The 24,085-nt window shown below is 46.8% G+C and overlaps 7 protein-coding genes across 7 annotated transcripts in view; 3 read left to right on the top strand and 4 right to left on the bottom strand.

Moving 5' to 3' along the window:
• Positions 1-628: 628 nt before the first annotated feature.
• TREMEDRAFT_60544 (uncharacterized protein) lies at positions 629-3,836 on the top strand (the record flags this gene model as incomplete). The annotated part of the gene is made up of 8 exons (XM_007002792.1): positions 629-650; positions 722-1,329; positions 1,531-1,588; positions 2,299-2,324; positions 2,408-2,933; positions 2,954-3,072; positions 3,117-3,252; positions 3,328-3,836. 8 exons carry the CDS (start codon positions 629-631, stop codon positions 3,834-3,836), a joined length of 2,004 nt encoding a protein of 667 aa, XP_007002854.1.
• An 85-nt stretch (positions 3,837-3,921) lies between these two features.
• On the bottom strand, positions 3,922-7,017 carry TREMEDRAFT_27013 (uncharacterized protein; the record flags this gene model as incomplete). Its single annotated transcript, XM_007002221.1, has 2 exons — positions 3,922-5,343; positions 5,467-7,017. 2 exons carry the CDS (start codon positions 7,015-7,017, stop codon positions 3,922-3,924), a joined length of 2,973 nt encoding a protein of 990 aa, XP_007002283.1.
• Positions 7,018-7,526: 509 nt separating this feature from the next.
• TREMEDRAFT_60542 (uncharacterized protein) lies at positions 7,527-9,728 on the bottom strand (the record flags this gene model as incomplete). The annotated part of the gene is made up of 4 exons (XM_007002791.1): positions 7,527-8,086; positions 8,336-9,038; positions 9,244-9,375; positions 9,663-9,728. The coding sequence occupies 4 exons, from the start codon at positions 9,726-9,728 to the stop codon at positions 7,527-7,529; spliced, it is 1,461 nt and encodes a 486-aa protein (XP_007002853.1).
• Positions 9,729-10,680: 952 nt separating this feature from the next.
• On the top strand, positions 10,681-13,966 carry TREMEDRAFT_60541 (uncharacterized protein; the record flags this gene model as incomplete). The annotated part of the gene is made up of 10 exons (XM_007002790.1): positions 10,681-10,915; positions 10,969-11,182; positions 11,223-11,269; positions 11,698-11,769; positions 11,915-11,925; positions 12,038-12,300; positions 13,033-13,056; positions 13,157-13,462; positions 13,594-13,838; positions 13,908-13,966. The coding sequence occupies 10 exons, from the start codon at positions 10,681-10,683 to the stop codon at positions 13,964-13,966; spliced, it is 1,476 nt and encodes a 491-aa protein (XP_007002852.1).
• Positions 13,967-14,305: 339 nt separating this feature from the next.
• TREMEDRAFT_60540 (uncharacterized protein) lies at positions 14,306-18,893 on the bottom strand (the record flags this gene model as incomplete). The annotated part of the gene is made up of 5 exons (XM_007002789.1): positions 14,306-14,363; positions 14,490-14,716; positions 15,088-16,332; positions 16,382-18,718; positions 18,765-18,893. The coding sequence occupies 5 exons, from the start codon at positions 18,891-18,893 to the stop codon at positions 14,306-14,308; spliced, it is 3,996 nt and encodes a 1,331-aa protein (XP_007002851.1).
• Positions 18,894-20,916: 2,023 nt separating this feature from the next.
• TREMEDRAFT_14387 (uncharacterized protein) lies at positions 20,917-23,035 on the top strand (the record flags this gene model as incomplete). The annotated part of the gene is made up of 12 exons (XM_007002169.1): positions 20,917-20,947; positions 20,991-21,028; positions 21,070-21,178; positions 21,243-21,435; positions 21,526-21,604; positions 21,649-21,980; positions 22,025-22,086; positions 22,135-22,305; positions 22,449-22,513; positions 22,603-22,651; positions 22,695-22,773; positions 22,960-23,035. Coding segments are annotated over 12 exons (1,284 nt in total), but the record flags the coding sequence as incomplete, so codon positions are not given.
• A 445-nt stretch (positions 23,036-23,480) lies between these two features.
• Positions 23,481-24,085, bottom strand: part of TREMEDRAFT_67867 (uncharacterized protein) — a gene marked incomplete at both ends in the record, with an annotated part of 5,018 nt that continues 4,413 nt past the window's right edge. Inside the window, 2 exons of the mRNA XM_007002959.1 lie at positions 23,481-23,634; positions 23,837-23,950. Of these exons, the coding sequence (XP_007003021.1) occupies positions 23,481-23,634; positions 23,837-23,950 (268 nt within the window). The remainder of the gene's footprint in view (positions 23,635-23,836; positions 23,951-24,085) is intronic.

Here is a 24,085-nt window from a genome sequence, read left to right as displayed (position 1 = left end):
CCTTTTGGTTCAGTTGTCACTGCCAAAAGCGTCCGGTCACTTCTTCTTATTGGGACAATTAACTGATGGACTGGCTGATACTTGACAAAAAGATTAGAATCTCGATGATGCTCATCGACTTAAAGAAAAGCTCAGGGCTTCCCGCACTGGGTCACTCCTAAAGTCCTTTGAAGGGGCGCCAAAAAGCTCATCAATCCGGAGACAATATGAAACACTCAAGCACCCTTTCGTAATCTCGATGAACCTCATCGAGATTGTTAGCGCCTCACCGAAAGGGGGGGTGTTGCTAGGTAACGAGATCAAGCTGTCATTTGTTTTTTGCATTGTTTTCTGACCAAACAACTTGACTCTCATTGACTCTGTTAGCTGAGATACTTAAGCAACGCCTTTAACGACGATAAAATGAGGAAAGCCCCCAAGAGTTCTACGTCAGCGCTTCAGGATCTTGAAATAGAAGTGGACCAGGTGATTGCTGTCAGGTTGTTTGATAGTTGTGCTCACGAGATCTCAGATTCGACCCAACGCTGGCTGGAGTAAGAGTTCCTGGAAGTCAATTTCCATTACAGGTCGTGGGAGTGCAGGAGAGACGTTGATGGCGTCTAAGTCACCGCAGGAACTGGCTCGCGAAATGGATGAATTGACTGATGAGTGTGAGTTGAGTCAACAGCCATGCGGCTGTGTCGACATGTCAGTAAGCGTCAGCCAGAGTTGACGAATGTAGTGGACCAGAGCTTCCAGAACGAGGGAGGTGCCATCGACGATCTGATGGACTTCCAAGAACATGAGTCCCCTCCTCTCCCACCCACAATCACCCCTCCCCCGCCACCTACCAGTCCTGCCCCGTCTATACGATCTTCGAGGAATGTTGAAACGGATTCATCGGTGGACAATCCAACTCAACGAGCAATGGTGGGAAGATCAGCATCGCCATTATCAAACTCACTGCCGCCTGCGACTACGGAAGGACGTGGTTCGGTACCATCTGTCCAAAATACGACGGCGAATGATATTGGTTTGGTGGACATGCCTGGGGACGATCCGGCGACATCTCAAAATTCTGTGCAAATTATCGCTACCCCTGTCCGCCATTCGAGATCACCCGAGGCACCTGAATCTCACGGTGTGCGTAATGAAGATGATGAGACGATGCGTCCAAGCGACCTAGAGGCCGACAGATCAGAGAGGGAGATCACTCCGCTTCAGAAGATTGAGAATGATGAGATCCATCGTGAAAGTCTGCGAACCGGCGGCGTGGCGGGAACACGGGACGACTCTGAGCCTCAGTCAAAGCGGCGGAAGAGGGGGGATGCTCAGAAAGAACGGGAAAGAGTGCGTGCATGAGCTATTGTCACGAACTACGTCGTAACATCCCTGACAACCACCATCACCGACCCTCCTTTCACCATCACCGTCCTTCCTTTCACCACCACCAACCTCCACTCGAACCACTGAGACCAACTACGGCGAAGTTACGAGAACCAAGAGGGTATTTGTCACGATAACCCCGCCTAGCGGAGAACTACGGCGAAGTTAGGGGAAGGGAACCGAGGGAGAGCAGAACAGGGGAAGTTAGGCGAAGTTAGTCGAAGTGAGCGGAGTAGGATATTGTAACGGTACTGGAAACACGACGACTAGGTCGCAGGTTGGGTCGAACTCGATGGAGGTCTCGTGGAAATCTAGGGGCTCTGGTGCTAATGGATCGTGTCTCCTCTGCAATCGATGTAGCCAAAGAATGATATTGAAGAATCAGCAAAGTTGGTACTTTGCTGATTGTACTATATACTGTCTACAGGTATCCGTCTCCTCTTCTCAGTCCTACTGCAAGCGTCCATGTACATACTCGGACAGGTGAAAAACCGCTTTGAGCAAACCCAGTGGGGAAAATCTCGAAAGGGGAAAACCCGTCCCTACCTACTGCAGCACTGCCTCCAACTCCCGCTTTCCTCTGTCCTAATCCGTCGAACTCGATAGAGTTCCCTCGATTCGTTGTTACCCCGTAACAAGTTTCCCCCCCTGTCTCAAGGATCCTCGCCGAGGATCCTGAACCCTGTAACCAGGTGATGCACATGGATTGTTCTTAGACACCTTTGGTGCGCCCTGACATCATACCCACGCTAGTGTGACGGTTGCCATGAAAACGCGTCACCCGCACGGACCTCCAATGTGATCGAGAAATTACTGACCAAGTTACCTCCCCGTCTTTTTTCTCTTCTTTCCTCCTCATTCTCTCTTTACCTCTTGTTTGTCATTCTTTTTACTTATCTATCATTATCCATCCATATCTTACTCATATCTTAGAGCATCCTTCCAACTCTGACCTGTCTGTGAGCATGTCTAAGCGTACTGTAAGCAATTCTCTTCGAATTCGATGCACTTCCTCCTGTTTATCACTGGCTGACGAGATTAGTTGTCCTCGTCTATCTCTTCTCGTCAAACTCGGGCCTCTACTGTGGCCATTCTCCCCGACGTCGATCCCGAACTTCTCATGCGTCAAACGAAAAGAATGAGAATTACTTCCCAAGCGCCAGTTCCCTCTCAACCTCCATTGGTTGACGCTTCTCGAAGGGCTCTCGACACCATTAAGGATCGATATCAATCCGGCCCTTCTCGCGACCAACAATCGTCTCTTCTCGATGACGAGGTCATCGAGCAATATATCGACTTCGAAGCGGGGGCAGGGCCATCTACCACTGGTGAGAACCCATCTCCCGCGAAATCTGTCGAGTCCGAACACGGTACCATCGTTGAAAATCAAAATTCTCCTGGTAATAAGTCCCCTGTGCCACCTTCTGATTCCGAAGGGCTTGTCGAGGTTCCCCATGAACTCGAAACCATTTTTCACGCCCCTCGCAAGGTTCCGGTCAATGATGAACTTGCTAAGGCTCTGGATGCTCGAAAAGACTCGGAAATTGGTGAGATTTCTACAGAATTCTGTGCGTTTCTGACTCGTCAGCTACCCTCTGGGCCCGCCTTTCTTTCTCCTCTGTTCGTCACGCTCTGAAGGATGAAGCCCTCGATCGCTTTCGCGAGACTGGGGCCATCAAGCCCACTGTCAAGTGGTTTGGTAACGCCGTGAGCTTTTTCTCCTTCGTATTCCACCGAATTCTAACTGTTAGCTTGATCGCTTGGCCCAAGGTTGGCGACTTCGTAACAAGAATGGCGCTGTTGTCCGTCTCGAGGGTGAGCTTTGCTCCGATTGCCAGCGTCGTCTCGATGGTGGAGAAGATTTTCGTGTCGGTTGTATCGGTCCTCGTGAGCCTTCCTACTCTTCCTGTTCGATATTGATGCAACTTAGTTGGTGGTGTTTGTGGAGAGTGCTCCGCGAAGGGAACTTCAAAGTGTTCGGTGAAAACCAACAATCCCGAGTCCAAATTTCGCGAGGTATCTATCTTCTTCCTTCGAACTTGGTCGATGTTGATGTAAAGGGTATTACTGTCGGAGCCCAGACTGTTACTTCCAAGGTTACCTTCGTCCTGGAGCACGAACTCTGTGCTGCCTCGGCCCGATATCGATCCCTTTCCTCCCAGGATCAATCCTCTTCTCTCACCCAACTCTCCGCTTACATCCACCTCTTTTCCTCTCTCCTTCTTCCTCTTCCCCCAGTACATCTGGGCCTCTACAAATCTCTTCATCTCATTCCTTCCAACTACGCCCCTCCCTCTCCTTCTGAAACCTTGGATCATCTCACCTCTGCTGCTGATCCAACCGGATTGACTTCTTCTCAACCAGTCGCCGGTCCCTCCTCTTCTCCCCATACTCCTCTCCCCCGCAATGTCATTCGTATTCCCGCCTCGGTCCGTCGTCCCCGAGCCAATTCTACCACCTCCAACTTCTAGTGTATTTTATATCTCTCTATACGTAGCAATATCTCCTGTGTATGTATTTATTTCCCAATAAATTCCGTTGATTTTGATCGAACTCTCACTTTCTTCTGGGATCTTTTTTCCTCTTTTCCAGAAATTCACCAAAAACGGCCAACTCTTCTACATTTTCTCGTGGTTCCCAGTCATAGGCCGCATTCCCTGTGTATCCTAACCATTTTACCTTGAATTCCTCCTTTCCTCGTCGAATTCTACTGTCCACAATTGCTTCCACATGGAATTCCTCCTGGCCGTTTATTACTACAGGTGGTGGGGGTTGTATCTGTCGACCTGGTATCATGTCTCTAGGATATGGTTCCAACAACGTGACATTGAAGACATTGTGCACTCTCATTGATGGAGGTAGATCTAATTCGAAAGCATTTTTCCCCACTCTCCTTATGATCTTGAAGGGGCCAACGTATTTTGCTTCTAATTTTCGACTGGGTCTTTCCGTCGTAAGATACTTCGTACTCAGTAGTACCTGTTCTCCCTCTCTGAATTCTTCTGGTACACTCTTGTGTCTCCTGTTGTAGTATTCGGCACTAATCTCATTAGCCATCCTGACCTGTTCTTGAACAGCCGCATGTAACTCTCCCATATCCCTCCATTTCCTCTCCAACTTGTTTGACTTTGATCGAATATCGTGCGAATGGATGTCGTAGTGTGGCACATAGCCGTAACAGGCTTCAAAGGGACACAGACCGTGGCTACTATGTGGCGAACAGTTATAAGCGAACTCAGCAATTGGTAGAAGTTGATCCCAATTGTCCATGTTGTAGTTTACATACATTCCGAGCAGGATTTCCATCTGTTGATTTACTCGCTCAGTTTGTCCATCTGTTTGAGGGTGATACGCAGTCGAGTATAAGTTCTTTATTCCCAAGAACTGACATATTTCCTTCCAAATTTCCGCCGTAAACTGAGTTCCCCTATCTGACACAATTGTTCGAGGTACTCCATGTTTTGAAAAGATCTCCTTGATGTAGATGTCGGCCACTTTGTTCGCTGTTAGTCCAGTTGTACATGGAATAAATCTAGCCATCTTGGTTAGTCGATCGACTATCACCAGTATCGCGTCGAACTCGGTCGATTTTGGTAGGGGTCCCACCATATCCATAGAGATATCTGTCCAGGGCAGTGTGGGTACTGGTAAAGAGACCAGATGTCCATACGGCTGATGTCGATGAGTCTTATGTCGGTTACAGATCTCACATCCTTTTACGTATTTTGCAATATACTCGTCCAAATGTGGCCAGTAATAGTCCTCTTTGACCATGGTGATAGTTTTGTCTCTTCCTGGATGACCCACTAGTATCGAATCGTGTCTTGCTTTCATTACTTCTAATCTTGCCTGTCCCTCTGGTATGACTACTCTGTCTCTGTACAAGAGTAATCCGCTCTGTGTCCATGATACTATTGGTGTCTCGTTGCTAGCCTGTGTCTTCTGTGTGTCCTGTGTGTCCTGTGTGTTCTGGGTGCTCTGTGTGCTATGTGTCTGTGTCATCTGTAGTCCTAGTTGTCGTATGTTTGCTATGTCTTCTGAGTCTTTCAGTCCGTTCTTGATGAGTCCGAATAATGAGTCTTCCCGGATTGCTCCTCTTACTATGTGTCTTGGTCCTTTGTGTTCTGAGTCCATTGAATTCGATCCAATTTGTTCGTGTGTCGGTAGCAATTGTAGCCAGTTGCCTTTGTTAAGATTCGGGTCCTTGCTACTCCCTCTTCCCGGATGATAATCTCCTCGTCTCGTCAGAGCATCTGCTCCCCCATTTTTGCTCCCTGGTCGATAAGTGATCTCTATGTTGAAGTCTCCCAATATTTCCAACCATCTCATCTGCCTTCGATTTAGTTGTCGTTTGCTTTGGAAGTATTCTAGGTTCTTGTGATCGGTAATGACCTTTATAACATCACTACTGTTAGCCAAGTAGGGTCTCCAGGCGACCAAGCAATCCACGATGGCTAATAATTCTTTTTCTCCCACCGTGTAGTTTAGCTCACAGGGCGTCATTGCTCGAGACCAGTACGCTACTGGGTGAAGTTCGGTGGTTCCTTTTATTGAATGGTGAGGAAATCTCTGAGATGCTATCGCACCTATCGCGCAATCGGATCCATCGGTTTCAATCCAAGTCGGTCGGGTTCTATCAAAATGTCGAAGTACTGGTGCTGTGGTGAATGTTTTCTTTAGATCGTCAAAAGCCTTTTGGCATTCTTGTGTCCAGTTCCAAGCTTGATCCTTCCTAGTCAATCGTGTGAGAGGTCCCACAATATGCGAAAACCCCTTGATAAACCTCCGATAGAAATTCGCAAAACCCAAGAACACTTGAGTATCCCGGACTGTCATGGGTTCTCCCCATTCTAGAATAGCTTTCACCTTTTCTTGATCCATTTCGATCCGTTCGTGTCCTATTACGTACCCCAGGAACTTCACTTCATTTGAACTCCATTCGCATTTTCTCGGACTGACGACCAAATCGTTTTCCAGTAGTCGATCTAATACCTTTTGGACAATTATCTGATGGTTTTCGATCGTGTCGGAGTATACCGTGATATCGTCGATATAAACTACTACCCCTTCGTCAAGTAGATCGTGAAACATGTCCTGTAGAAAGTTCTGAAAGGTGGCTGGTGCATTACACAACCCATCCCTTAGGACTGTGCTCTCGAAACTGCCGTATCTTGTTCGCAAGGCAGCCTTTTGTTCATCTCCTTCCTTTATCCTGACTAACTGGTAAGCCCCTTTCAAATCGAGCTTAGTGAAGATCCTTCCTAATTGAAGTCGATCGAGTAGTGTCGAGATGAGTGGCATTGGGTATGAATCCTTAATGGTTACCTTGTTAAGCGCACGATAATCCGTTACCACTCGATAGGGAATCACTCCCTTTTTTGGAACCAGGAATACAGGAGACCCATAAGGTGATTTACTTCTTCGTAGATGGCCGCTGGCCAGACCATCGTTGATCCACTGCTTTAGGAATGCATCCCCATGTTCATCCAGTTGGTAGATTGGTCCTGGTTTTAGTTCTGCTCCGGGGGTCAATTCGATCTCGTGGTCACATTCTCTTCTTGGTGGTAGTTTTCTGGCTCGTTCCACTTTGAATAGCTCCAGGTATTGGTGCCATTGTGTCGGTATGACCTGTCGTAACTCTTCTTCGCTCATCTCATCTTCTCCTTTTTCCAATGCTGTTCCTCTTATCAATCCTTCCTCCAACCTCGGATATTTCCAACCGTTATCCTGTCCGATTCCGTCGAACTCGATCAATCCCTTTCCACAATCGATCCTTGCCCTAAACTGTTTCAAGAAATCCAATCCCACCAGTACCTCGGGGCCTTCGTATGCCATCACATCCAATCGAGTCGCAATCTTGAGTCCTGCTCCTAAATCCAACTCAGCTTCTACATACTCGGTCACTAACGTCGCGGTTGTTCCATCGAGGAATCTGATCTTCCGTGGTTCCTGATACTGTCTCTTTGGGAATAAATGGTATAATGGACAGGCCGGCTGTACGTATCTTCCGGTAGCTCCGGTATCAATTAACATTCCAAATCGTAGGGTATCTTCTTCTGTCTGTATCTTTATGTATATTATAGCCGAGTCATTACTGAGATCTATTGGTAGTTGAATTTTGTGCGATTCTGTTAGATCCTGGCCGCAAGTGGTCGCATCACTTAGGCCAGGTATTCGTTTCCCTCTTCTTCAAAGGTTACCGCCATTCCTCGAACTAATGGCCCTTTGGATCCGGTTGGGACCGAGTTCGATCCACTAGGAATTGGTGAGCTATGCGGGTTTGGGGATCCCCTAATGTTGTTTCTCGTATTTCCTCCATTTGGACAGTTGTTGGCGTAATGTTCTGGACTTCTACATTTGAGACAACGTCGGTTCTCCCTCCTCCAAGTCATTTCGTTCTCGCTGAGACGTCCTCCGTCCTCTGTCCAAGTGACCGGAGGGTCATTTGGTAGACCATAATTCATCATCCCTGGTTTTCCACCGGGCAAGGGTCCTCTACCAGTCGGTTGTGAGTGGCGTTCTACCGGGTTGGGCAAACTAGTATCCAATCGCATCGAATTCGATCGAGGGGGAAGCCAGGTCGTCTCATGTTTGCGTCTAGCAGCCCATCGATTCGCTGCAATCATCGTTTCAGCCATCCGTTGGTTCTCCTCAGTCCCTATCACATGCTGTTTGAAATAGATCCAGTCCGATTTGGTTCGAGGGTCGGTGTTATTTACCACTACCACCTTCAGTAGCTCTTCCTTCAGGCCCTGTATGGCTGAGGCGATTTTCATTGCATCTGGTACCTTTCCAAGGTGTGTGGACCAAAGTTCAAAGTTGGCAAAATACTCGGCGGCCGTATCCGTCTGTCTTAACTCCTGTAATTTCCTCATAGCCGTACCTGCCATGTTACTGTCTCCAAATTGAGTTCGTAAATGCTGGATGAATTTGTCGTAGCTCTCTAGCCATTCGGTCGAATTCCATATACTTGGATTGGTTATGGCCGGGGTTATAAGCATTTGAGGGGTGCCTCGAAGATACCCGTACATGAACAGGATCTTTCTGCGATCGGTGGCGTACTCTGCCCCTTTGAATTCGAAGTTCATGTGACATGCTGCAAGGAAGTTGTCCAATTCTCCTCGTTCTCCACTGAAGGTAGGTGGATCCGCACACCTGGTTCTTCCTGTTCGTTCGTTGTTGGTAAGTTTTGGCTCCAAACACGGCTTGTTTTCTTCGACTTCGATCAAACGTGCCCCTTTCGATGTGAGTATCTGTTGGTTCTGTCGGTCAGCTTTCATCGTAGCCAGTTCTTCCCTTAATGCATTTTGTTCCTTTTGTTGCATCGTCATAATGGCTAACAATTGTGACAACTGCTGCGATAATTCATTTAGCGGATCTGGGGTAGTGGTAGTAGAAGTGAGGTCATGTGAAATGGTACTTCTCGAAGAACTTGTTGGTATTTCTTCCTCTGGGACCAGCCCTTGTTCCAACTCCTCTTTTTCTGGTATCATTTTCCGCGCTTTCCCTCTGGTGAGCATACAGTACTCTCCGATTCGACCCAAGGTGCGTAAGGCTGATTCTTCAACTTGTAACGGTACTGGAAACACGACGACTAGGTCGCAGGTTGGGTCGAACTCGATGGAGGTCTCGTGGAAATCTAGGGGCTCTGGTGCTAATGGATCGTGTCTCCTCTGCAATCGATGTAGCCAAAGAATGATATTGAAGAATCAGCAAAGTTGGTACTTTGCTGATTGTACTATATACTGTCTACAGGTATCCGTCTCCTCTTCTCAGTCCTACTGCAAGCGTCCATGTACATACTCGGACAGGTGAAAAACCGCTTTGAGCAAACCCAGTGGGGAAAATCTCGAAAGGGGAAAACCCGTCCCTACCTACTGCAGCACTGCCTCCAACTCCCGCTTTCCTCTGTCCTAATCCGTCGAACTCGATAGAGTTCCCTCGATTCGTTGTTACCCCGTAACAGATATCGGGGATAGGGTGAGGTACGGCAAGGTTGAACGAAGAGGACTGAGCGTGAGGCAGTGCAGGAGTTGAGGGACGTTCTATGAGAAGAGAGGAGTAGTATAGATAGTTTAGAGATCGCTGAACTTCTTCAGCGATCCTTGATTGTTGTCAGTAGTAAAAGACAAATAGAGATAGCTATACATCGAGATACATCGCCATCAATAGAACAAAGCCTTAGTTAGAGTAACTACGCCGAAGTACGCCGTAGTTACACTCCTTTCGACGTCTGCGCCCTCCTGGTTGGGTGAGACATCGACTCAGAAGCGTGAAGTTAGCCGAGGTTCGTCGACCGTCGGTCTATAAGGAAGAAGTTGCTCGACGGCCGTGACAGCTATGAACAAAAACCTGATGGACATTGCTGATTTTAACTACAGGTACTAGCTGAGTCCGAGAACGTGACAACCCACACAGGGACGAGACGATGTTGGCGATGCCAATCTTTGAATCTGAACTGTATGGTTGAGCCAGGTAAGAAAAAGTGCATACACTGCTCACAAGAGTGTTCACTCTCGCCGACCCTGCAGTCTAGTCATGAACGGGCTCTTTTGCAACAGGTGTATAGTGGGCTTGAGGGGAGTTTGAGTCTCATTGAGACGGAAAAGGTGGAAAAGTCTGCACGAACCACGGCTACTGAGTCATTAAATCAGTCCTTAGACCATCTAGCAACCGTGGGGGTAAGAGGTGGCTGTCTTGTGGATGCGGTAGGTAACAAAATTCACATGTCAGTAGTACCAGAATGAATCTCTGTTGTATTCAAAAAGATGTTTAATATGCAAGAAGGAAGACAGTCTTGCCGATTATGTGGTTTGTCATGGAAACTTAGTGAGAGTCATCGAAAGTGTTAATGTGTGAACAACACGATCATTGGTTTGGAGGCCGGAAGGGCTAGATTCAATGCTTTAGGAGAAGCTCATCTTTGTGATTCTATCAGTTGACTGTTTAATCTATCATGATCTAAAGATCTCGATGAGATTCATTGAGATATAAAAGGATACGAACCAACCACGCAACATTTCATCACCTGCATTCCTTCGGGAAAACATGCTGCAATGGAAATTGCAGTGAAGCACGATAGGGATACATAGATCTCAATGAATGTCATCGAGATTGATAGAGACTTCCATGAGAGATACTTCAGGGGTCAGTAGTCTGCGCCCTTGACAGCAGGTCTGAGATCGTGCTGCATCTATCATCTTGGATTAACCTCTTCATATCCGTTATACTGAGTGAGAATCTTTGAATAACATACTTCAGGTGATCCAGGGCTTTCAGCAGTGAGAAATGTCACTGACGTTAAGCACAGTCACAATGTCTTTCTCGACCAGCGGTTATGAAATCGATGATTTGCTCAAGTTTCTCGAGGACGCCATTAAGGGCTCACGTCAGCTTCGTATTGGGCAGCCTGTCCTGCTGGATGTGGACTGGGAGGGGCTGTCGTACTACGGCGTTGGACACGCTACTCATGACCTAGACGTGAGAGGAAAGAGGAATGCGTACTACCACGCCGTGCTTCATGATCTAATCATGCACCTAGAGACTCAAAGTGAGGCTTGTAGCTTCACGGTCAGTCAATCAGTCAGCAGCTTACAGGAATAGGTTTGATATTATCCGAAGAACTTCTTGTGGAGGAGGGGAAGCAAGAATTAGAATTAGTTAAGGAAGATCGAGTTCGGATCAATATCAAAATAGCAGATATGTGGACTCGAAAGAGGCTGCTGTGGTCGGAAACGCAGGTGGTACCTAAGCGAGAAGAATCAGCCGACATGAGCGAAGTAGAGAACTCTTTGAGTTTGCCAGCGGTGCAGGAGCAGTGAGTAACTTAGTATGGTAGTGATCACGTAACCCATCAGCTGTGAGGGAATGAAAATACTATCATATATCATATCCTCAAACCCGAGTGAGCAACGTGCTACTGAATGACATACTGATTAATAAGGACAACATGTTGTCTACATGTTGTGCATGCTAGCAGTGATCAGTGACCCCTGGGTCGAAAATTAGATAAAGCGCTACAAAAATAAAGCAAGTTGTATGGTTAGCAGTCAGTACTGATATATCTCAATGAGGATCATCGAGATATACCGAATCTTGACGTAATTCACACCAAAGGAGGTCGGCCAGAGGTATCAGACAGAAGCAACATGAAACAATCTCAATGATGTTCATCGAGAGGCTGACCACATCTTTGAGATCTCTGTTACCACCGCTGTTTTACTTCGCAACGTGAGATAAATCACATCCATCATTATCGACTGTTAGTAGGTCTCTATTTACGACACTCAGCTGAAGTGTTATTGTAGCAAAGTGTGAGTGCAAGATTCACAGCAACACTTCACGATGTTTGGGTCGATGTTGATTACAGGCGTAGTAGGATCGTGATGGCTCCCCAAACCCCTTGTGAGCGGCTGAGCCATGGAGGTCAGAATCCCGATGTGACTGACTGTGACAAACGAAGCGAAAGAAGTCCGATGGGAACGACTTGAGTTCTAGTCCACGCATGCCTCGCAATGCTAAACGTGATAAGAAAATAGCTGTGAGTAAGCTCTGAGGTGTGTGAGTATCAAAAGCATGTCCAATTAATCGTCAGGAAGCCAAACTAGACCCAAATCACACACCATTTGAGGGAATATACCGTTGCTTTGCCTGTCAAAAGGCTAATATCGAGTGTATCATGCTACCGGCGTATAACAAATGTGTCTGTTGTGCTGGTGAATGCTCGTTCGCTCCCTCAGCCGATACAATGGCCGAAATGCTTTGTTTACAATCAGCAGCCTCGACCATTCGGGCCGTGATGAGTGTTGTGGAGTCCGACAAGACGGATAAGGCGTCTAGGAAAGCTGCTGCCGAGAGGGTAGGTGAAGCAATGGAGTTAGTAGCAAGAGTTGCAGTGCGGACGGGAGGTGTTCTCGATAAGAAAGGCAAGAAAGTGTACGCTAAAATTCCTGACAGTCGATAGATCTCGATGATGCATAGAGTATCAGACTACAAATATAGAAGAGTCGATGATACTCATCGAAGCCATCAAACAATCAATGGATTGGAAGTAACTCACGAAGCAGCGAGTGCGGTTGAATTTCGATGATCTCGATGAGAATCATTGAGAGTAAAGTTTGATCGCTGAAAAAAAAAAGATCACGGCTCAAAAAAAAAATTCTCCGGAAAAAAAAAAAAACGAATGGCCCTTTCCGCGTTCCATAGATGTGGAGCCCCGCGGCCCGCAAGATGAACTGACCGCAGCCGCTGCCACTTTTGGGGAATTTGGTCATTTGGTGGAATTTGGTCAGAAGTTGTGTTGCCCACTTTTTCAGCATAATCACATCTCTCTCATTCTACTGTGACATCACCCCAAGCATATACAGTCTCCCTCATCATCACTTGTACTTAGGTAGCCCCTTTCTATACTCTTACACGTAAAACTACAGTGAAGAGCTAGAGCTTTACACTCCCTCTTCCGCTCACAATAACTGGGAATGGATTCAGTCAATAGACGTTGATACAGTTCTTCTTCTCTACCATCTCTTTCACTCATCACCATCATTGACCTTCACCGTCGACCACTCACATTTCACCACCGTACCGTCCTCTTAAATCCGTAGGCCTGACGGCGTTGAACGAGGGTGAGCTGGCAGTCGTTGTTCATTAGCAGGAGCTCAACCATAGACTTGTCGGTGAAATCATGTCGGAGTGAGTGTCTCTGTCTTTTATATCAACAGATGATTCCAGATGAACCTTTCCACTCTATCTACTGACGTCGGATGTATGAAAGTGAGAAACTGACAGATAGAGGTTTTGGCCAGTACGAGTTTGAAAGACATCGAAAACCTAAAGCTCCAGCTCCTCATCCTTCTTCTTCTCGAAACGTCATTCGACGTAAACTCGCACCTCCTCTACCTCCTGTATCTTCCTCCTCGCATCCTGGTGCGATCAATGGACGACAACCCAATCTGCCCTTGAAGACTTTACAGGGATTGAAAACTAGACGGACTGATTCTACCAAGGCTGGATATGGAAGGGAGGTGGTTCTCGTCACGCGTAAATCGGGTCTAGGAACGTTGATAGGGAGATGTCGAAGTTTAGTATTGGATGAGGGGTTAGTTTTCTTCTTTTTACCACAAACATCCCCCCCCCCTCTCATTAGTGTATGTGTTTCTCCCTCTTAGTGACAAGACTGAATTAGTGTTTCAATATATGATATTAGGTACAACGGCTGACCAAAAAAAGCTACACTACTTTGACGTTGCACGCTTTGAGTGCCGCCATACCACATGCCTTACTTCTCTTACACGCTCTCTTGGACATCCTGCCTTATCCAAAAGGTTCCGGAGGGATGTGGTACGAGATCAAAACTGGTAGTGTTGAATGTGTAGACGAGGTATCTACTCTCCCGGATCTCTCAAATCCTACCGGGTTAGAAGGGGAGGAGGAGTTTCCTGGGGTTGGAGCTATAGAGGAAGATGAACCAGAGCGTGTGTCACGTATAAAGGTTTGTCATTCAATTTTACCCTTTCTTCTGAGTCGCATGTGCTAATCAGTAGTCATCCATACAGATTCAACTTCATATCGGACCACGGAAATCCCATCCGATCCAAAATGATGACACTCTCCGTCCATTTAAAGCACGCAATAGGCCGAGCAAACATCGAAGACAAGTTTTGGCATCACGTAGGAAACGACTGGAGGATGAAACGGAAGAGACAGCCATGAATAGTGCAAAACCTCTTGTGGTAATGGATGAAGATGAGGTGGAAGAACCCTTGGAGGGTTGACGATGTGCAAATTGACGTATGATATTCCACCAAATAGGTGTACGAATCTTGAATCGGATGTAAAACCACAGACAGCAAGCGACATTCATTCCATATAGATGATTGATTCCTCACAGATGCATACACACATGACCGATGTAAACTGAGAGATGATGGATGTGGTGATTTTATCGATCAGAAATCATAGAGTCGGTATCTGCAAATGGAGCATATTCATAGTCCATCCTATCTCGTCAGCACTTGTTACATGTTACACCTTTTCGGCATCCCCAGTCACCAGGTGTGGCTTTATCAAAAGGTGATCTGCACGTGATGGGATATAAGGCAAGTAGGAAGAATATAAATACTCACGGTCTTCTCATTTGACTAGTCACCCATTCTTCATCTGTGTCTTCTAAACTATACCCCTGTCCACCCAGATAACTCAATAAGACAGGCAATAGTATCAAGCCATGTGTCGCACCAGCTATAATGAGGGAAAGCCACATTCTGAAATAATACGTTTCGAGTAATTTTGATCGAGTGAGAGCAAGGACGGAAATTCCGATAAGTTTGGTGAGTGTGATTCCTGAGAATACCTGGGATTAGTATGTGCTCGGAGTGTTCAACGAATCTATTCTCCTGCGATGCCGTTTCTTCGCTACCTACCTCAAGTGGTCAGATTGATTACAGAGATTGGTCGATCGTCGAAGGAAAGGTTTCTTCCAAACAAAGTTTTGTGTAAGGGGAATAGCAAAATTCTTCTTGTCGTTGTAGTAAGAAGACGTCTGGTCAAGGAACCACTTATGAGATACCACGGAAAGATCTTCTCAATTGATACGCGACCGGAGAGAGTTGACTGAGTGATACCTGATGGAAAGACGTCTAGTAAGTGTGGTACGAAAAAAGGAAGGAAGGAATGGGAGAAGAAGAAGAAGAAGAAGGATACGTAACAAAAAATCAAACTCACCGAAGGTCCAACATCTACCAAAGCAGCAATAGCTCTTTCATCTCTTTCCCTTCTTTGATCTTTTTCCCAACCACCTCCTGCACCCATAAAAGCTCTAGCCACATGACTTGAAAATTCGACTGCAATACCTACACTTATGACCAAATTTACCAAACTTAAAGCGTTCAAACTTATCCCCCAAAATCCCATGATACCCACAACTGTAGAAGTCGCCAAAGCACATGTAAAAGTTACTATACCTCCTGTCCTCCAAGATCCTAACAAAATTGAAGTGATGATGAAAATAGCTATTAACGCTAATGATAAAAGTTTGATAGCGGTATTGATTATGTGAGAATATTGATCAAAGAAAACGTAGAATAAAGAATAAGGGAAAACTTTGATTCCAGTTTGATGTGAAATTTCATTGGAAATCCTCCTTGAAGCTTCTAATGCGTTTATATAATCTTCTTGAGATTTTAGAGGAGTATGATAGGTTCTGAAATGACTTGATAAAATTGAATCATTCGAATTTGATAATTTTAAACTTGTTGAATAAGCTGATTGACCACCTAATGGACATTCTTCGTTTGTAGGTGATGATAACCATTGTTGAAGATATTTCATGAAATCTTCATTTTCAGGAAATCCTAACATTGTACTATCCCAATTTTCATCTTGAAAACAAGGTCGACATTGTCTTGCTGAATCATGTGAGTTACAGAATAGATCAGGGCTGGTTTTCTTGACTCGACAACATGATTCGAATGAAGGATTTGTCCATTGTAGAAAATCATCAATCCAAACGGATGGAGGGGTAGCTAGGAAACTACTTTCGGGTCGTTTACGTTCTGCTTCAAGTATGTTTGCCATACTTAATTCGAGACATGTGGTAAATCTTCCACACATCTTCTGTTGACCTGTTCGAGTGGTAGGATCAACATCACGAGCGACGAAATAAACAGGAGGACCGAAATCGAAATAAGCATCAAGATCGTTGAAATATGGTACGAGGTGAGAAGAAGAAGGTAATGCTAATCGTTGATCGAGACCTAAGGTGATATGTTGCATTCCGATGATGGAGACCAATAACAGAGCGCCGAATAAAGCAACAACGGCTTGCTTGATTTCGGGTCGAAGAAGAGTAGGAGCGTAATGTTTTCGGAAAAATCTAGCGAGTGGAGATTCGGAAGATACAGGTGATCGATCGTATAGTCCTATTGGAGGTCGAAGACGAATACAAGGGAAACAGTCCATTCTCATAGCCTTTTATCATCAGAACTTTCATCAACAATCCAAAAACCAAACGACTCACCTCTGATCGACGTAGATCTAATGTCATCGCACTGACAAAGACAGTGACTTGCATCACTGCACCTAAAACCACACTACCCGCCGCATAGATGGCAAAGTTTCGTACGGCAGGCATTCCAACCAATGCACCCAACCCAAATGCCACAGTCTCTGTCACGGAACTCAGAAGGATACTAGGACCCATCCTGGCTACCGCTCGAGCAACCCTTTCCTCTGCCGAAAGCGAAGCCCCATGACTCTGCACCTGACTTTGATGGTCGGAGTCGATCGACTCATCCTCAGCAGCATGAAGAGCATTTTGTCGATCAAGCTCGTGAACAAGGATGAAAACGTTGTCCACACCCACGGCGAGCACGAGGAAAGGAATAACCTCAGCTATGATGAGTGTGACTCTGACCCCTAGGAGCGAAAACAATCCAACGGATGACGAGACGGCGATGAGGACGATACAAATTCCGAAAAGTCCTAATGAGAATTTCGAGTTGACCGACAACAGTCGAGGGATCGCCGAAGCTGTCAGGGTGGCCGAGAGAGTCGGCGTTGGAGGTGGCGTTTCGACTAGATGAACCGTAGAGGCGAATTTATGTGCTGCACGCCATATGCTCCGGCAAGTCGAAGCTATCAGACTTGGAGGGATACCGCCGCCGAGGGTCAGAGAAACATAGAGAAACATGACAAGATAAGAGAGTACCACTATTTTCATATCGGTGTTTGTCGACTTGTTGAGCTCCTCTTCCAGACTGATACCTGTAGAATACGTGATCGTCACTCCATCTTTGGATAGACCGGCGAGATAGTCACGTAAGGTCCTCTCCCATTCTTCAGCAGGAAGTACACGATCATCATTGAAATTGTCCACAACGTAAGTAATGATGAAGGCTTTGGAGTTGAGCCAATCACCATCCCCACCTCCCAACACCAAATTAGGTAGGATGGGCTGCCCGAAAGGTGGCAGACATTCTCCGGGTCTGGCAGCACAATCCGATATTCTATCTCTCCATTGATCTCCCCACTGTTCCATGTCATCTCCCAGCCATGCCGAGATGGACTGTACCACACAAGCCGTTCCTTTGCCTGCAGGAGCGAAACAAACGTCCTGCAGCGTATGCCCGCTGGGCGATTTCAACTGCATAATCTCTGTCTCGACATTGAGCCACCATTCCAGCGTGTCATATGTCATAGGAGTGCCTTGCTTGGCAGTGATGAAGATTTGCTCGTCTCGATAGAAAGGTCCAAAGGTTTCGTCGAAGAAGTGTTTCTCGGTAGCACTCTCGCTCGATGGTGCGACCCATAATCTGACAGGATCGGTCTCTACTTGGAAATACTTCCATCCGATGTTCAGAGCAGCTATGACTACAGCAGCTAGGGCGAAAGTCTCCATAGGTCGTCGAGCGCATGTCAAACCAAGACGATAGAAAAAGCGCCGTAAAGTAGCATTGATCTTGTTTTGTTTCGGTTGGAGATGTTCCATAGGATCCAACAGACTAGCCCCTCTGCCTAGACGAAAATGTATAGATCCACTCGGTCCAGACTCCGCATCGTCACCTCGTCCAATCAGTCCTTCCACACCATTGTTGGGACCAGATGTCGAGGGTGAGAGTGGAGGATCTAAAAGGGCCACACGTTCGTATCTTCTTTGTCTATGTCGGAGTGCTTGTTTCCAAGAGAAGAAGACGAGTCCTAGAAGTATGGCAACGGAGTAAATGATGAGGAGAGAGAATGTGAGGCAGGATACAGCACCGACTGTACATCTTCCTGCTGTTGGAGGTGGGACATAAGGTAAGGTAGGACATATAGAAGGACAATCGGCGCATGCGCATCTAGCGGCAAGTGCTGGGTCGGAACATTTCAATGGTTGTCGAGTGTATTGACTGTCGTCATTGTCCGGGAAATTGATCTGAAATGGGGAACCTAATCCAGGTCGGACATCTCCCATATATTTGAGAAAAGCAGATGCGTTCTTTGCTCCTCCACCGATCAAATCCATGGAAAATCCGTTGGTAGCTCCAAATTGAACATCCTTGCAACTGTCATAAAACCCCTGTTTGAACTGGTCGCTAACTTCATAGTCGACTTCTTTGACCGCCTGACGACCATCAGTGGTCTCTTGAGTGGAAAGAACAGAAATAAAGGTCGATTGATTCGGAGAGCAGGTAAAGTCGCAGTAGAAAGAACGGAAGTTATTGATACAAGCAGGACAGGAAGCAATCAGGGGTGCCGCTTGTTGTAACTTGTCGCCTAGAGTGGAAAGCTGGTCTTGAGTGCAGCAGACAGCTTCAGGAGCAGCAAAGGCTGGTCCGCATACTGATCGCATGAGCTGGAGGAGCTCACTACTAGGCTGCACGTTGTCAGCAAGAGCAGAAAAGAAGGAGGTTGCCACTGACCGGCGTAGCATCGTCATCGTCTGGACAAGGTAGTTCAGCGCCAAATATGCTCGTCTTTCCGCAACTCCCTCTCATGGAGCATATACCTGGACCCCTGCGAGGGGCATCCCATGTCCGAGGTTGCAGCATTTTGGCTGAAGGAAGGAGGTAAGGTGGAGGAGTGAAAGGTAAGGGGTGACGCTTGGCTCGTCATCGTGGCTACGAGTATGGTAAGTACGGTGAGGTATTTTCCCACGGTCGTCATGGAGATGAGAGGAGAGGAACTGATGGGGACCACACTTTTGATGGCATCAACCACATTACAGCGAATCTTTTTGTTCTCTAAATGTCGCCGACTCGTCAGCTATTGGACCATCATGGGACAATCATCTCTGACCCTCATATCTCCAAAAGCCAAAGGTGTATTCCTCGTTTGACATCGCTGACTATACCGCTTTCAGCTTCTTTGACCCAATGCCTGACCCTGCTGTCGAAGCGGCCAAACTCGGCCTACCCTATACAGAGCCAACAGGGGGGAACATCAAAAAAGCGCGTGTTCGCTTTGAAACAGTTTATGATCCTGTCAATCCCTCAGCCCCACCTCGGACGAGAAAAGTGTACGTCAAGGATAAGGGTTTCTGGAGTCGCTTGTTTGACGGAAATATAGAGTGGGGTCCACAACAAGTGAGCTACTGTGTCTCAAAAGTACAAGGGAGTCGTAAGGGCACAGCTGAATGTTGCAGACGAACGGTAGGATGTATCCAGGAGGTAACGCTAGCTCTCACAGTTCTGCCATGTTCGGTGGAGGGGGTGGTGGTGGCGGCGGAGGAGGAGGGGGTCACTCAGCGGCTATGTTCGGTGGAGGAGGTGCAGTACCATCATACCAAGACAACATGTCTCCTTATCCATTTCCTGAACCAGAGTATGATTACAGTCGTCCCCTGCCCGTCATCGAGGGTGCCTCTTCGGAAACTCCTTCTCCCTTCGAATTCCCTTACAACTTCCCTGTCGGCGACCCCGCAGAATGGCAATATTTACCTAAGGAACAAAGAAAATTCCTTCAGAAGACGAGGGACGAGCAGATCAAACGACTGAAGATGGAGAAGAGAGCAGAAGCGGCCAGGGTCAAACTTGAGAATAAGGAGAAGGAGAGGAGACTTAAAGAGGAGACCAAGGAAGCGAAACGTCAGCTCAAGTGAGTCACTCCACCACGAAACTACACGTGTCCCATATAAGACTGCCGTGTCCTGAATGCTCGTGAAACCGGCTGACTCCTCAGGTTGAGAGAGAAGGAACTGAAAGCTGCCCGAAAACACAACCTCGTTCGTCCCATGCCCGTCCCTACTCTCAACCCTTATGGGGCTCAAACGGCGCAAGCGACCTCATCATTACCAGCGGCACCAAAGTCCGAGCAACCACTCTCTTTCATGCTTTTACCCACGATGGAAGAGTTCGGAGTACGTCGACCGTTCGATGCACCTGGAAGACCGGATGGTCTTGGAGGACCGAGTGGTCAAAGGCAGTGGCCAATGATGAGTCGTACAATGACACACGTGAGTGGTCGTTTCCGAGATTATGGTACGCTAAACTTATGACAGGCGCTAGTGGATATGGGCAAAGAAGAAAGGTTACATGCCATGCAGCGGGGCATTGTATGGTCACCGACATGGTGAATATCTCACCAAACATTTTCAACCGGATCATGTCCATTCCGAATTTTTGGCCTTCACCCCTCGTCGAAGGCTTTCTCGTCATGCACACACTAGGAGCTCACCATACGCTGATATGACGCTCGGCGTCATTGTCTTCTAGTCACTGTCCAATGTTCGCTCAGACGTCGGACTCCGCTTCGTCGGCCCCGAAAAAGCATCTCACCTCCTTTGTATTCGACGATGATCTCCGATCAGTGATCACTGAGGCCGAGAAAACATATCTTTCTAGCATCGCCCTCTTCTCCCTCATTATTTACTGCACAACTGACCTGACCTTCTTACTCACGACTCACGATGAAACAAGGTGAAACGTCATCCTTCCCACATAAAACAGAACTGATTACTGAAAGACCCTTCAGCCCTTCTTCCTCCACGGCTCCTCTAAGTCCTGATACTAACTACCGGAATAAAGTAAGTCTTTCTTGATACTTAGGGTTCGCCACTTTACTGATTTGTAGGGCTGGCGGGCTTCTATTTGGTACATCACTTTTGGTCAGTGCATCCCTACGTGAACGGCGCATGGCTGACCCATCAGTCGTCGCTCTGGGTGTAGCAACAGACTGCTTTTGTTACGTGAGTCCTTGTGCATCTTGTAGTGCATGTATTGATGACAGGCGGCACTCGTTCCGGTGGTACCGTTTCGTCTCCAAGCTTTGGGCTACTCTAATGTATCTGGACTCGCCTCCTGGCTGATGGTATCCTACGCTGGGGGCCAAGTACTCGGTAAGTCCCTTGCCCCTCTGACCCGTGTTGCCAACGAAGGTGTTAAATCCTCGCTAATGAACAGCTACCTTTCCCGTCGCATACTACTTTCATCGACATCCTCATCGCCGTCTACCCCTTGTAGGCGGGGTCATCACGATCATCGGTGCTTTGTTGCTGTTCATGTTTGCCAATCCATATTGGGCGATGGTGGTGGCCCGGTTCATCCAAGGATGTGCCGGGACCGTCATATGGTCAGGCGAGTGGATTTCTCTTCGGTATTGAATTAAGTTGACCTATTGTAGTCGGGTTCGCTTTGATGTTTGTATACTCATTAAGACGAGTAACCCTTGACACTGACCTAGCAGAGTCGAAACGTGTGATGAAAAGAACATGGGCAGACAGATTGGTTTCGCTTTCTCGGGAATTGCCATCGGTACCATAGCTGTAAGGCTCTCTCCCAAAAATTCCATCCTCAAGCTAATGGACAGGCCCCTCCTATCGGCGGTGCACTATACGAAGCACTTGGTTGGCATGCGCCTTTCGTGTTTTGCATCGGTCTCTGTGGTGTTGACTTGCTCATGCGACTACTGGTAATTGAACCTTCTCGTCAAATGTCAAATTCAAACTCAATACAGGCCAACTCCGCTCCGTCAAGTCCTCTCTCAACCACGAGTACATTCAAATCTGAGACCGCATCCAGTACAGAAGTCAACCTTTCTCCTTGGGGAGTAATGGGAAAGATTATATCTTCTCCTAGGGGGATGACCGCTTTAGCTCTCACTGGACTGTTCGGTCTGTTAGTTGGGGCTTTCGATCCCACGTGAGTTGAGCTGAAGAGCAAGGGCAAAACAACTGACCACGTAGACTAACCCTTAGAGTACAAAGTGTATGGGGTAAAGATTCTTCTTTTGTCGGTTTGATCTATCGTAAGTTCAAACCATTCGAGTATGGAAGTAGTAATCACTGATCGCGAGTTATTGCTTGTGCTCCTGCCTTCGTAGCGGGACCGATTACCGGTGCAATGTCTGACAAATGGGGTGTAGAGAGTGTTGCTGTACCTTCTATCCTGCTTACTATACCTTCTACTCTGTTGTTGTTATTGAAGACGAATTTGCCAGGTTTCATTTTCTGTTTCACCTGTATCGGTAAGTTTTATCTTTTCCTTCTCTTCCTCTCTATTCTCCTGCCTTCTTCCCTCTTGTATCCCTCTTCTTATCAGCCATCACAACATGTTCAATGTCAATGTTTGTTTCATGAATTCGGTACGCACGAATGCTGACTACTTCAGATTTCTTTTTGAGTTGTACCATGTCTCCAACAGGTGTAGAAGTCTCAAAGATTGCTAGGAAAACCGTTAGTATTCTTGTTTTCCATATTTCATCACCGCTAATGAATAGGAAGGTGTAGGCGAGATTCGTCAGTCCTTCTCATCGTGCTTTGAGTTGATAGCTGACCGATCAGATCAATTCGGAGCTATAAATGTCGCTTACGGTAAGTCTTTCTTTCGTTTCTCATTCTAACAACTGAAAATCAGCCTCATCTTCAGCTTTGGGAGCTATTGCCGGTGGACAATTGTATGATCGTCCTGGTGCTGGATGGCCAGCTGTATGTTGGTGGGTCTTCCTCCTTTGCTCCCCCTTTCCCCATACATCAGCGTGTCAACCTTGACGCAGTGAACCAGATCTACGAATTGTTGATCATCAAATAAGTAGGTATTGTGAGTGTGGACGAACATGAGAAGGGAGCGAGAGAAAGAGTGTGTGGACAGGAGGAATGAAGAGAGGATGACTGATATTCAGGTTCAATTTCGCATGTTGTATAGCTGTTTTACCCCTCGCCATGCTCTGGACGGGAGATAAACCACTCTTTTGGCGAATGATAAAGGGTCAGAGATATACCAATGATCAATCTTCCGATTCTTCTAGTGAAGTGTGATTCAGTGTGGTATTCATATATTCCGTCCATATCATACATATCGCTCCAGATTGTCTGACAGTTGAGTATCAACTCATAGGGAGTATTCATATTTGAAGCTCCCTCATCTGATGCTCTATCAGATTATAGGACAGAAAGTCAACTTTCTGCGCGCTCTTCCACAGCGCTCGATGATATGTTGATGGTCGATCGTCGAAAAGCTTTCATGATGTATGCATTCTTTCTCTTACGACCTGATATCTTCAAGTCTTCATGTAGAGTAAACATCTGTACCCCTAGGCTCCAAGCTTCGTGTTGAGATGGACAGAATGTTAATTATCAGTATGGCATCATACTTCTGAATGATTTTTTGGATGATGGATAAAAGATACATTCTTCCACCATATCAAATACCCCCTCTTCTACGGGGTGTAGCGGAAGCTCTTACTCCCGCCCCTATCCCAGCGCTTCTGGGCGTATGAGTCACTGTCATTCCACCAATCTTCGGAGCTTTACTCATTGTTTCTTCTTGTAACTTCTGTATTTTCATACGTTCGATTCTATCTCATCAGTCTCATTCTCTCATCTTCTTCACTACAATATTCTACCAAGCGAGCGAAACTAAGAGTCACCATCGACGTACGCATAGGGGAGACATTCCAGACCAGGAGAGGAGTAAGACAAGGTGAGTGACCCGCTGTCATGTGTTTGCTCTTTGACAATTTTTATATCGAGTGATAGGGTAATATAATGTTGACTCACTCTTCTCTTTGACGTGCCATTTCCGCTTCTAGCTCAGTACGTTTACTGAAATCTTTATTGGCTCTTGCTCTTGCCAAAGCGTCAAAGTTCTTTTCTCTAATGGAGAAGAATACACTGCCTAGATCTGCTAGCCAATAAGGATCGACAGAAGTGACACACATCATGTATTCTGTGATAAATCAGTGAAACCGAACCTACACTGTCCACACATATAATCACAGAGAGAGAGGGGGGGGGGGGGGGGGGGGG

Source organism: Tremella mesenterica (genome assembly GCF_000271645.1).
Source record: "Tremella mesenterica DSM 1558 unplaced genomic scaffold TREMEscaffold_2, whole genome shotgun sequence".
NCBI lineage: Eukaryota > Fungi > Basidiomycota > Tremellomycetes > Tremellales > Tremellaceae > Tremella > Tremella mesenterica.
Note: the sequence above shows the minus strand (reverse complement) of the source record. Positions and strands in the feature narration are given on the sequence as shown.